The following is a 14156-nucleotide window of genomic DNA, read 5'->3' on the forward strand; positions in this document are numbered from 1 at the left end:
ATATACATGATGATTGAAGATTTGAGTTCTTTGAGTTCTTTCGAGAATTGATATGACGGCTGGTTAGGTTATATGGCCAGTGATGTGACTGCAGCTAACGCTGTATGGCCAGTGTTGTGGTGTCCAAACTAACCAGCATGTGAAATGATTATTAAGAATTGGATTGCTATGTACTATTCAGTGTCCCATTGTGTATGTGTCATAATCTAGCTCTCTAGTAGGCGGCGGACAGAATGATTTCTCTAGCATGGTCTCCATCTATCATTTGGTATGGTCACTGAGTGGCTAGCTTTAATATCAGGACCGCTATGTACGCTGAGTTTTGTTGCGGTTGATCTGTCAGATACTACTGGCATTGTATATGGTTGCCTAGCAACAGTTGTCATACTTGTTGCGTTGATGTTTAACCCTTTAGTTGCATAATATGAGTATTTTTATCCTTATACAGAGTGTCATGTGTAATCTGGATACACCTTCTGTACCGCACTTATACCACTATATATTATATCTTCAGTTACCGGACATATTTACTAATACCTTTATGCCTATACATTTTATTCTCATACCATATTTACAGAGTATTTGTCTATCAGCCACCAGTTCTACGATCTTGTGCTCTGTGTACTTTTAATTTTAATGTTAACATTGTTGTTTTTATTTTTTGTGTGGTTTCACATTTTTGCCTTGGTGACTTTTTTGAACCTCCAGGGCCTCTGTACTTACTCTTGCGCATGCGCAGTTGCGCTAGGACGACGCCACAGACTCTGGCAGGATCGTCACCAGGTAAACACTTAAATAGTTCACTGTATTGTTTGTTTTTTAAGGTCTGAGGAAGGGGGTGACCCCGAAAACGTTCACCAAAGTAAAGTTATTTTACTAAAGAATACGGAGAGTGCCTTTCTTATTTCGTTTTATATATATATATATATATATATTTATATATATATATATATATATATATATATATATTTATATTTATATTTATATATTTATTATTTGTAGACATCCCACGGTATTGATCTAGGCCCATTTTGGTACATTTCATGCTACCATTTCACCGCCAAATGCTATCAAATAAAAAAATATTTTATTTTACATTTTTTCACAAACTTTGGGTTTCCCACTGAAATTATTTTCATACCGCTTGTGCAATCATGGCACAAATAGCTGTAAAAGCTTCTCTGGGATCACCTTCGTTCAGAAATAGCAGACATGCGTGGCTTTTCCTTTGGTTTTTAGTAGTTAGGCCGCTAATTGCATCTGTGCCCCACACTTCTATTATTCCCAGCAGTGAAGTGGTTAATTAGGTAGCTTGTGAGATTAATTTTAGCTTTAGTGTAGAGATTACCCTCCCACCTGACACTTCCCCACCCCCTGATCCCTCCTAAACCACTCTCTTCCCTCCCTCAACCCCACTGGTCACCCCATCATAAGTACTGGCAGACAGTCTGCCAATATAAAATGAAGTCTTTTTTTTTAATATTTATATATATTTTTCTGCAGGGTATGATACCCCCTTACCCTCCAACCTCCCTGATCCTTCCCAAATAGCTCTCTCACCCTTCTGCCTCTAACTAGTGCCACCATCTTAGGTACGTGTGTGTGCATGCGTGTCTCTCTCTCTCTCCATCTATAGCAGTGTTGTAATCAATATTTACAAACTGAGGAAGGGGGGGGGAATCAAAGTTCAATGCACCTTATAAAACTCAAAAACGTGAGTGCTTAAAAAAAAAACAAAAAAACAACAAGAACCAGAAGGTTGGTGGGATTTACATGTACATACCCAACAAGTTACCTATATCCACACATACCTGACCATCTACTAAAGCTGTTAAGGGCAGATAATCGAATAGATCTGTGAAATACTTCCACACATTTGCATTTCCATACTTTCTTAGGCACTCATCATAAAAACCATACACTTGTGTAATTTGTCGACTTTCATGATTGCCTCTTAATATTGTGATACGTTCTGGGTAGCGCACCTGTACAGAAAACAAAAATAGTTTTAAGTCTTTTCGTATTTGCTTAATGCTTTTAGGATAAGGTTACATTTGTAAAAACAACCAATATCATATATTCAACTGCACAGGCATTTGTATATAAACACATTGACCATTACATACAATTGCTTAAATATACAAAAAAAGATTAAATAAAATTGAAATGAAATGCATAGGAGGTGAGAAAGACATACATTTTATTTGAAAGGATATTATAGTGTAAAAACAAAATCTATGTTTACCTGCTAAATTCTATATAATTTTTTTTATAATGGTGAAGGTCCATGAGACATAACATATGAGATAACTCTACTCAACAAGGCAAAAACACTCCTACATAAAAGCCCTTTAAAACCTCTTCCAGAGTCCCTCAGTCATACATATAGCCACGTAGAGGAGGGGGAAAAATAATTAGAAAAAGTAGTGAAGAACAAAGCTCAAAAAATGAAGTGCAAAACAAGTCCTACCACAAACCAGTCTGAGGAGGCATACATGTCAAAATAGTAGAAATTAGTGAAAGTATGGAGAAGACTCAATACACGCAAGCTACTGCAAATAAAATTATTTAGTGATTGTTTTCATTAGTTCTAACCTGATTATCATTAAATCATTGTAATGAAGTATGCTTATTGATTTGTTTTATTCAATTATTGCTTATTTATTTCTAATAATTTTTGTAATAAACTATGTTTGTTTATTGATCTGGTCTGAGTTTAATTAATAGACTAATCAGAACTAAAACGGATTCAGATTTTATATGCATTATCCTATGCAAATGATATAATTCAAAGTGTTATTAAATTGTACACATTGCCCCTGTAAAGTGGGTAACCGCTACAATATATATATTGTTACATTAACAGAATGATATAGAAGTTCCATAATATATATTGTGTCTTAACACATAATACACTTTGCAGGTACACTACTGAAATAATAATAATAATAAAACAAAAACAAAGTGACTGACTGCCTTACATTTCTGGTCAATAAAGACCTCATTACCAAAGACACAATAAGTGGCACCTTGTGTCAATGTGTGGAGGGGAGTCTTTCATGCAACCAAAATATGCCTTACGAATTAAGGCTTTAAGCCAAATGGCTTCAGCACCTGCTGTAGCTTTGTGACCCTTGTGTGGTCCAGAAAAATGGACAAAATTGGAAGTAGAAAGTCAAGGATTTTGTGGCTTCCACATTGAGCCTTAACACATCCAGATTGTGGAGGAGACACTCCTTAGGATTTTTAGGAGCCGTGTGCAAAGGAAACACAATCTCCTTCGGATGAAACAAGACAATTTTTCAGAGCACAACCTTATCCTGATGGAGAAAAAAAAAAAAAAAAAAAAAACAAGAAAGGAGGCTTGCGTGACAGAAAGCTCAGAGAATATTCTAGCAGAAAAAATGCTTAATAGGAAAATAAACTATGACAAAAAAAGTAGTGAAGGTTTAATCCATGCATCGGTTCAAATGGAGAGGATCAAAGAACCCTGAAAAACAGATAAACTGGATGAATTGCTAGCTTAATCCTAACAAGGCATTCATCAAAGTCTAAATATCAGGAACTTTGACAATCTGTTTGCGATCTAGAAATCTAGAAATGGAATATAGAATTCTTGGAATTTGAATCCTTTAAAGGATAGCAGGCCAAAAAGGTTTTCCCATACATTGTGGTAGATATGACTGGTAACAGCTTTCTGGCCTCAATTAAAGTATCAATGACATAATCAGATAACCTTTGCCAAATTAAGTCTATCAATCTTCAAGCTGACAGAGTTCGGAGATCCTGATGAAAGAAGGTAACAAGAAAGAAGGAGGTCTTATCAAAGAGGGAGCCACCAAGGCAGACAAGACAACATTTGAATCAGGTTTGTATACACAGTCCTGTGGGGCCAAGCTGTAGCAATCCGAATCAGAAGCTCTTTCTGGTTTTATTCTTGCTATCACTATGGATATCAGCAACAATGGAGGAAAAATGTATATTTAGATTGATCGACCAGGGAACTACCAGGACATCTATCAGATCTGCTTGAGGATCAAGAGACATGGCACAACAAAAGGGAAGCAGGTAATTCAAGTAAGAAGCCATGAGGTCTCTCTGGGAAACCCTAATGCCTCACTAACTGGTTGTAAACTTGAAGGTTCAAAGACAACTCATGGATGAAGAAGCAGGAAATTGAGACAGTGAGGGAAGGGCCTGTGCATGTTAATTTTCTGCAACATGCATCGTCTGCTTTTACTTGGAGGGGAGGGGACATCACAGTAATCAATTTAGACACAGTAATCAATTTAGAGTATATTCAGTCTTCCATATCAAAGTTTTGGGGTTAGTTCATCAGAACTGCCATGTTTTCCAGTATAGTTGTTACCTGCCTCTCTAGCACTGAGTAATAGGCAGCGCAGCAAAACCTAGAATGTGATATAATCTCTCCGCATGAGAAGAAAAGCTGAGCAAGATGATGCACAAGAATAAATTTAGAGACATAAAAATTATCAACTTGTATCATCAGTACATCTGTCCTTCAATCTGTCAGTTGCTGGTCCACAGACAACAGTTGCACCTATTTGCTCCATTGTATAGTCAATGTAATAAGCAGTAAATAAAGTAAGGATGGAAGATGCGTATCTCCATAAGAGACAGTTAAGCCTAATAACGTAGTGTAAAAAGCACAGCTATAAAATTTCACAATGTATAACTGAGTAAACCCCTTAAGGGGAATACACACTAGCCCCCACACAACAGGTGTATTGCTAAAAGGTGTATAACTGGCAAGGATTTTCTGGACTAAATTAGGTATTTATTTTGGTAAGCTCAGATATGCAATAGAGTAATCTCACAACCTCCAAGTTTACAGGAGGAGCTAACAACATCTGTAAGATAGGTACCGCACTGCAGAGAAAAAGATGAAGCTAAAAGAAATGCTAAAAGTTAGCCAAAAAAGTTAACCTTTAGATCAAGTGCTACCGGAGGGCAGTATGCAATATTTTCAGTTGTCAGCACAAGTGAAGTGAGAGGGACTGCGGCCATTTTTTGAGATTTGTTTAGCTATCAAATTTCACATACCTAGTATCTACACAGATGCTGAAACAAGAAAGTCAAGTCAAGAGATGCATATATAGGAGAAGACCAATAAAGAATCCCAAAGAAAGATCTATAAACCATACCAATAAACAATACAAACAGAACCATGCATTTATTATTTTGTTTCATTTCGCACATTGCTAAAATAATGGGCAAACAAAACACAAACCAGTGGAGAATGCCATGGGAAGGTAGGTATGTCAACAAAAGGTTTATTGATTATCTTTGCTTTAAGAATTGTGGATCAGAAATGTTATGGTTTGGACTCCATGAGATACACTTTATACAACATATTTGTGACTGTGTGCACATGTAAGGATTGATATAAGCTACTGCAATGGAATAGCCTCAATGCAAAAGCACATAAAGGCCTGTAAAAGTCATCTGTCAATTAAGTAGTGTGAAATAGATGAACTTTCCAAGAGTAGTTCATCTCAATAAATGGCTTTTATGAAAACCATACCCATTGCACTCAGTGGTCATCCTTTACCATTGTCCCACCCAAAACTAGCATTCATTTTGAGAAAACATATTTTATGCTTACCTGATAAATTTATTTCTCTTGTGATGTATCGAGTCCACGGATTCATCCTTACTTGTGGGATATTCTCCTTCCCTACAGGAAGTGGCAGAGAGAGCACCCACAGCAGAGCTGTCTATATAGCTCCCCCCTTAGCTCCACCCCCCAGTCATTCGACCGAAGGATAGGAAGAAAAAGGAGAAACCATAGGGTGCAGTGGTGACTGAAAGTGTAAAAATAAAAATATATATGCCTCTTGTAATAAACAGGGCGGGCCGTGGACTCGATACATCACAAGAGAAATAAATTTATCAGGTAAGCATAAATTATGTTTTCTCTTGTAAGATGTATCAAGTCCACGGATTCATCCTTACTTGTGGGATACCAATACCAAAGCTTTAGGACACGGATGAAGGGAGGGACAAGACAGGGACCTTAAACGGAAGGCACCACTGCTTGTAGAACTCGTCTCCCAAAAATAGCCTCTGAAGAAGCAAAAGTATCAAATTTGGAAAATTTGGAAAAAGTATGAAGCGAAGACCAAGTCGCCGCCTTACAAATCTGTTCAACAGAAGCCTCATTTTTAAAAGCCCATGTGGAAGCCACAGCTCTAGTAGAATGAGCAGTAAGACTTTCAGGAGGCTGCTGTCCAGCAGTCTCATAGGCCAAATGGATGATGCTTTTTAGCCAAAAGGAAAGAGGTAGCCGTAGGCTTTTGGCCTCTCCGCTTACCAGAATAAACAACAAACAATGAAGGTGTTTGACGGAAATCTTTGGTTGCTTGTAAGTAGAACTTTAAAGCACGAACCACATCAAGATTGTACAACAGACGTTCCTTCTTTGATGAAGGATTAGGACACAGAGAAGGAACAACAATATCTTGATTGATATTCTTATTAGAAACAACCTTAGGAAGAAAACCAGGTTTGGTATGCAAAACCACCTTATCTGCATGGAAAATAAGTTAAGGGGAATCACACTGTAAAGCAGATAGCTCAGAAACTCTTCGAGCCGAAGAGATAGCAACTAAGATTGTTCCAATTGTAATAATTTATTGTCCATGTCCCCACCCCTGGAAGGGATGGGAACATTGTCGATAATCTTGAATCTTAAATCCTGTACACTGTGTCCACTGATAGCGAAATGATGTGCCACCGGTTGATCACTCCAGTGATTTTTGATTGCTGTCCTAATGGCTGATCGATGGTTGGCCATGCGGGTACGGACATCGTCCACCGTTTTCCCCACATAGAACAAACCACATGGACAGTTAATTAAATAGACCACGTAGGTTGTGGTGCAAGTAAGGAAGAACTGAATTTTGTAAGTTGAATTCGTGTCAGGGTGACGGAATGTGGCCCCGGGGATCATCGCATGGCAGGTAGTGCAGCCGTTGCAGTGGTAGAATCCTTTCTTATTGGAGGATAGCCAGGACTTTCTGTCATAACAATGTTTGGGGTACGTCATCACTCAAGTTCCGGTTTCTCTTAAACCCCACTCTGGGACTCCCCCATTCGCCAAATGGTAGACCAGTATCATCCTTGATGGGCCAGTGAGTTCTTAGACAATGTCCTATGTTCTTTGCATCTGGGAAGTATTTTGTTACAAATGTCATCCTTTTAGTGTCATCTCTTGCATGTCCCTTGTTGGGATCATCCTGTTCCCTCATGCATTCTAGGAGATAATTCCATGTGTAGCCTCTTGCCAGGAATTTCTTTGCCATATCCAGGAGCTGTGTCTTCATAGCATCAGTGTTGCTGTTTCTATTTACTCTTGACATCTGGCCCCGGGGTATGGCCTTGAGTAAAGCTGAAGGATGGCAGCTGTGAGCGTGTAATACAGAATTCCTGTCTGTAGGTTTCTGATAAAGCGTCGTTCCTACAGTCGTGCCATCCCTGAAGATGCATAGATCTAGAAACTCCACCTTTTCTTCACTGCAACACATTTTAAACTGGATGGGATGGTTCAATCCATTAAGTTGGTCAAACCATTGGATGTAAAGATTCCCTCGAGCCGCCCCACACAATGAACAAGTCATCTATGTAACGCTGGTATACAATTACTTCTTCAATCTGGAACACCCTCATGATCTCTTCTTCATAGTGTTCCATATAAAGGTTCGCAAATGAGGGGGAAAACATTCGTACCCATAGCAGTTCCCTTTATTTGGCAATAGTACGAGTTCTCGAACCTGAAGTAATTCAGCCTGAGGCTCAACTCTAGAATCTGTAGTAGATAGTGTGCTGGTGGACCCACATATGGGTATCTGCTCAAGGTTCTTGCTACCATTCTAATGCCCTCTTGTTGAGGTATAACCGTATATAGGCTGCTGACATCTGCCGTCGCCAAGATCCACTTGTCTTCCATCCTCAGGCCCTTCAATTTCTCAATGAGATCAACAGAGTCCCTAACATATGATCTCATTTTTGACAAATGGTTGTAAGAAGAAATCAACCAATTGGGATAGCGGTGATGTAATTGAACCCCGGAAAGAGACAATGGGTGTCCCTGGTGGGTGTGATAAGTTCTTGTGCACTTTCGGCAGGGTGTACAGTATGGGACATATAGGATATTCAGTTAACAAATATCCTCCAATTCTTTCATCAATGTAACCTTGCATTACACCTTCTTTAACCAAGGTTTCAATCTCCTTCTGAAACTCCTTGGTTGGGTTTCTTTGTAGTAATTTATAGGTCGTAGTGTCGTTTAATTGCTCCTTGATCTCAGATTGGTAGTATGAGTAATTCATAATTACAGTTGCACCCCCTTTATCCGCTGGGCGGATGATGATCTTGGGGTCTGTGGCCAACGTCTTGATTGAAGCAAATTCTTCCTTTGTTAAGTTGTTCCGAAATCGTGGTTTAGGTATTGTAGCAATGTCCGTATTCACCATATTTTAATACTGGGATTGTAGCTGGTCAGATCAAATTTGCTGGTTTTGCGAAAAGGAGTACTCATTTCTGGGTTCATACTGTTGTTGAAATATTCTTTCAGTCTTAGTGACCGTTGGAATTTCTGTTGGTCAATCCACAAGTCAAAAACAGAATTTATGTTTACCTGATAAATTACTTTCTCCAACGGTGTGTCCGGTCCACGGCGTCATCCTTACTTGTGGGATATTCTCTTCCCCAACAGGAAATGGCAAAGAGCCCAGCAAAGCTGGTCACATGATCCCTCCTAGGCTCCGCCTACCCCAGTCATTCGACCGACGTTAAGGAGGAATATTTGCATAGGAGAAACCATATGGTACCGTGGTGACTGTAGTTAAAGAAAATAAATTATCAGACCTGATTAAAAAAAAACCAGGGCGGGCCGTGGACCGGACACACCGTTGGAGAAAGTAATTTATCAGGTAAACATAAATTCTGTTTTCTCCAACATTGGTGTGTCCGGTCCACGGCGTCATCCTTACTTGTGGGAACCAATACCAAAGCTTTAGGACACGGATGAAGGGAGGGAGCAAATCAGGTCACCTAAATGGAAGGCACCACGGCTTGCAAAACCTTTCTCCCAAAAATAGCCTCAGAAGAAGCAAAAGTATCAAACTTGTAAAATTTGGTAAAAGTGTGCAGTGAAGACCAAGTCGCTGCCCTACATATCTGATCAACAGAAGCCTCGTTCTTGAAGGCCCATGTGGAAGCCACAGCCCTAGTGGAATGAGCTGTGATTCTTTCGGGAGGCTGCCGTCCGGCAGTCTCGTAAGCCAATCTGATGATGCTTTTAATCCAAAAAGAGAGAGAGGTAGAAGTTGCTTTTTGACCTCTCCTTTTACCAGAATAAACAACAAACAAGGAAGATGTTTGTCTAAAATCCTTTGTAGCATCTAAATAGAATTTTAGAGCGCGAACAACATCCAAATTGTGCAACAAACGTTCCTTCTTTGAAACTGGTTTCGGACACAGAGAAGGTACGATAATCTCCTGGTTAATGTTTTTGTTAGAAACAACTTTTGGAAGAAAACCAGGTTTAGTACGTAAAACCACCTTATCTGCATGGAACACCAGATAAGGAGGAGAACACTGCAGAGCAGATAATTCTGAAACTCTTCTAGCAGAAGAAATTGCAACTAAAAACAAAACTTTCCAAGATAATAACTTAATATCAACGGAATGCAAGGGTTCAAACGGAACCCCCTGAAGAACTGAAAGAACTAAATTGAGACTCCAAGGAGGAGTCAAAGGTTTGTAAACAGGCTTAATTCTAACCAGAGCCTGAACAAAGGCTTGAACATCTGGCACAGCAGCCAGTTTTTTGTGAAGTAACACCGACAAGGCAGAAATCTGTCCCTTCAGGGAACTTGCAGATAATCCTTTTTCCAATCCTTCTTGAAGGAAGGATAGAATCCTAGGAATCTTAACCTTGTCCCAAGAGAATCCTTTAGATTCACACCAACAGATATATTTTTTCCAAATTTTGTGGTAAATCTTTCTAGTTACAGGCTTTCTGGCCTGAACAAGAGTATCAATAACAGAATCTGAGAACCCTCGCTTCGATAAAATCAAGCGTTCAATCTCCAAGCAGTCAGCTGGAGTGAAACCAGATTCGGATTTTCGAACGGACCCTGAACAAGAAGGTCTCGTCTCAAAGGTAGCTTCCAAGGTGGAGCCGATGACATATTCACCAGATCTGCATACCAAGTCCTGCGTGGCCACGCAGGAGCTATCAAGATCACCGACGCCCTCTCCTGATTGATCCTGGCTACCAGCCTGGGGATGAGAGGAAACGGCGGGAACACATAAGCTAGTTTGAAGGTCCAAGGTGCTACTAGTGCATCCACTAGAGCCGCCTTGGGATCCCTGGATCTGGACCCGTAGCAAGGAACTTTGAAGTTCTGACGAGAGGCCATCAGATCCATGTCTGGAATGCCCCACAGCTGAGTGACTTGGGCAAAGATTTCCGGATGGAGTTCCCACTCCCCCGGATGCAATGTCTGACGACTCAGAAAATCCGCTTCCCAATTTTCCACTCCTGGGATGTGGATAGCAGACAGGTGGCAGGAGTGAGACTCCGCCCATAGAATGATTTTGGTCACTTCTTCCATCGCTAGGGAACTCCTTGTTCCCCCCTGATGGTTGATGTACGCAACAGTTGTCATGTTGTCTGATTGAAACCGTATGAACTTGGCCCTCGCTAGCTGAGGCCAAGCCTTGAGAGCATTGAATATCGCTCTCAGTTCCAGAATATTTATCGGTAGAAGAGATTCTTCCCGAGACCAAAGACCCTGAGCTTTCAGGGATCCCCAGACCGCGCCCCAGCCCATCAGACTGGCGTCGGTCGTGACAATGACCCACTCTGGTCTGCGGAATGTCATCCCTTGTGACAGGTTGTCCAGGGACAGCCACCAACGGAGTGAGTCTCTGGTCCTCTGATTTACTTGTATCTTCGGAGACAAGTCTGTATAGTCCCCATTCCACTGACTGAGCATGCACAGTTGTAATGGTCTTAGATGAATGCGCGCAAAAGGAACTATGTCCATTGCCGCTACCATCAACCCGATCACTTCCATGCACTGAGCTATGGAAGGAAGAGGAACGGAATGAAGTATCCGACAAGAGTCTAGAAGCTTTGTTTTTCTGGCCTCTGTCAGAAAAATCCTCATTTCTAAGGAGTCTATTATTGTTCCCAAGAAGGGAACCCTTGTTGACGGGGATAGAGAACTCTTTTCCACGTTCACTTTCCATCCGTGAGATCTGAGAAAGGCCAGGACAATGTCCGTGTGAGCCTTTGCTTGAGGAAGGGACGACGCTTGAATCAGAATGTCGTCCAAGTAAGGTACTACAGCAATGCCCCTTGGTCTTAGCACAGCTAGAAGGGACCCTAGTACCTTTGTGAAAATCCTTGGAGCAGTGGCTAATCCGAAAGGAAGCGCCACGAACTGGTAATGTTTGTCCAGGAATGCGAACCTTAGGAACCGATGATGTTCCTTGTGGATAGGAATATGTAGATACGCATCCTTTAAATCCACCGTGGTCATGAATTGACCTTCCTGGATGGAAGGAAGAATAGTTCGAATGGTTTCCATCTTGAACGATGGAACCTTGAGAAACTTGTTTAAGATCTTGAGATCTAAGATTGGTCTGAACGTTCCCTCTTTTTTGGGAACTATGAACAGATTGGAGTAGAACCCCATCCCTTGTTCTCTTAATGGAACAGGATGAATCACTCCCATTTTTAACAGGTCTTCTACACAATGTAAGAATGCCTGTCTTTTTATGTGGTCTGAAGACAACTGAGACCTGTGGAACCTCCCCCTTGGGGGAAGTCCCTTGAATTCCAGAAGATAACCTTGGGAGACTATTTCTAGCGCCCAAGGATCCAGAACATCTCTTGCCCAAGCCTGAGCGAAGAGAGAGAGTCTGCCCCCCACCAGATTCGGTCCCGGATCGGGGGCCAACATTTCATGCTGTCTTGGTAGCAGTGGCAGGTTTCTTGGCCTGCTTTCCCTTGTTCCAGCCTTGCATTGGTCTCCAAGCTGGCTTGGCTTGAGAAGTATTACCCTCTTGCTTAGAGGACGTAGCACCTTGGGCTGGTCCGTTTCTACGAAAGGGACGAAAATTAGGTTTATTTTTTGCCTTGAAAGGCCGATCCTGAGGAAGGGCGTGGCCCTTATCCCCAGTGATATCAGAGATAATCTCTTTCAAGTCAGGGCCAAACAGCGTTTTCCCCTTGAAAGGAATGTTAAGTAGCTTGTTCTTGGAAGACGCATCAGCCGACCAAGATTTCAACCAAAGCGCTCTGCGCGCCACAATAGCAAACCCAGAATTCTTAGCCGCTAACCTAGCCAATTGCAAAGTGGCGTCTAGGGTGAAAGAATTAGCCAATTTGAGAGCATTGATTCTGTCCATAATCTCCTCCAAAGGAGGAGAATCACTATCGACCGCTCTTATCAGATCATCGAACCAGAAACATGCGGCTGTAGCGACAGGGACAATGCATGAAATTGGTTGTAGAAGGTAACCTTGCTGAACAAACATCTTTTTAAGCAAACCTTCTAATTTTTTATCCATAGGATCTTTGAAAGCACAACTATCCTCTATGGGTATAGTGGTGCGTTTGTTTAAAGTGGAAACCGCTCCCTCGACCTTGGGGACTGTCTGCCATAAGTCCTTTCTGGGGTCGACCATAGGAAACAATTTTTTAAATATGGGGGGAGGGACGAAAGGAATACCGGGCCTTTCCCATTCTTTATTAACAATGTCCGCCACCCGCTTGGGTATAGGAAAAGCTTCTGGGAGCCCCGGCACCTCTAGGAACTTGTCCATTTTACATAGTTTCTCTGGGATGACCAACTTGTCACAATCATCCAGAGTGGATAATACCTCCTTAAGCAGAATGCGGAGATGTGCCAACTTAAATTTAAATGCAATCACATCAGGTTCAGCCTGTTGAGAAATGTTCCCTGAATCAGTAATTTCTCCCTCAGACAAAACCTCCCTGGCCCCATCAGACTGGGTTAGGGGCCCTTCAGAAATATTATTATCGGCGTCGTCATGCTCTTCAGTATCTAAAACAGAGCAGCCGCGCTTACGCTGATAAGTGTTCATTTTGGCTAAAATGTTTTTGACAGAATTATCCATTACAGCCGTTAATTGTTGCATAGTAAGGAGTATTGGCGCGCTAGATGTACTAGGGGCCTCCTGAGTGGGCAAGACTCGTGTAGACGAAGGAGGGAATGATGCAGTACCATGCTTACTCCCCTCACTTGAGGAATCATCTTGGGCATCATTGTCATTATCACATAAATCACATTTATTTAAATGAATAGGAATTCTGGCTTCCCCACATTCAGAACACAGTCTATCTGGTAGTTCAGACATGTTAAACAGGCATAAACTTGATAACAAAGTACAAAAAACGTTTTAAAATAAAACCGTTACTGTCACTTTAAATTTTAAACTGAACACACTTTATTACTGCAATTGCGAAAAAACATGAAGGAATTGTTCAAAATTCACCAAATTTTCACCACAGTGTCTTAAAGCCTTAAAAGTATTGCACACCAAATTTGGAAGCTTTAACCCTTAAAATAACGGAACCGGAGCCGTTTTGAACTTTAACCCCTTTACAGTCCCTGGTATCTGCTTTGCTGAGACCCAACCAAGCCCAAAGGGGAATACGATACCAAATGACGCCTTCAGAAAGTCTTTTCTAAGTATCAGAGCTCCTCTCACATGCGACTGCATGCCATGCCTCTCAAAAACAAGTGCGCAACACCGGCGCGAAAATGAGGCTCTGCTTATGCTTTGGGAAAGCCCCTAAAGAATAAGGTGTCTAAAACAGTGCCTGCCGATATTATTATATCAAAATACCCAGATAAAATGATTCCTCAAGGCTAAATATGTGTTAATAATGAATCGATTTAGCCCAGAAAAAGTCTACAGTTTTAATAAGCCCTTGTGAAGCCCTTATTTACGATCGTAATAAACATGGCTTACCGGATCCCATAGGGAAAATGACAGCTTCCAGCATTACATCGTCTTGTTAGAATGTGTCATACCTCAAGCAGCAAGAGACTGCACACTGTTCCCCCAACTGAAGTTAATTGCTCTCAACA

At 41.1% G+C, this 14156-nt stretch overlaps 1 protein-coding gene across 1 annotated transcript in view; it reads right to left on the reverse strand.

Moving 5' to 3' along the window:
* The window catches only part of PPP2CB (protein phosphatase 2 catalytic subunit beta), a 184723-nt gene that overhangs the window by 21644 nt on the left and 148923 nt on the right, over positions 1-14156 (reverse strand). Inside the window, exon 3 of the mRNA XM_053700135.1 lies at positions 1812-1985. Within this exon, the coding sequence (XP_053556110.1) occupies positions 1812-1985 (174 nt within the window). The remainder of the gene's footprint in view (positions 1-1811; positions 1986-14156) is intronic.

This window comes from Bombina bombina, chromosome 2, assembly GCF_027579735.1.
Source record: "Bombina bombina isolate aBomBom1 chromosome 2, aBomBom1.pri, whole genome shotgun sequence".
Taxonomy (NCBI): domain Eukaryota; kingdom Metazoa; phylum Chordata; class Amphibia; order Anura; family Bombinatoridae; genus Bombina; species Bombina bombina.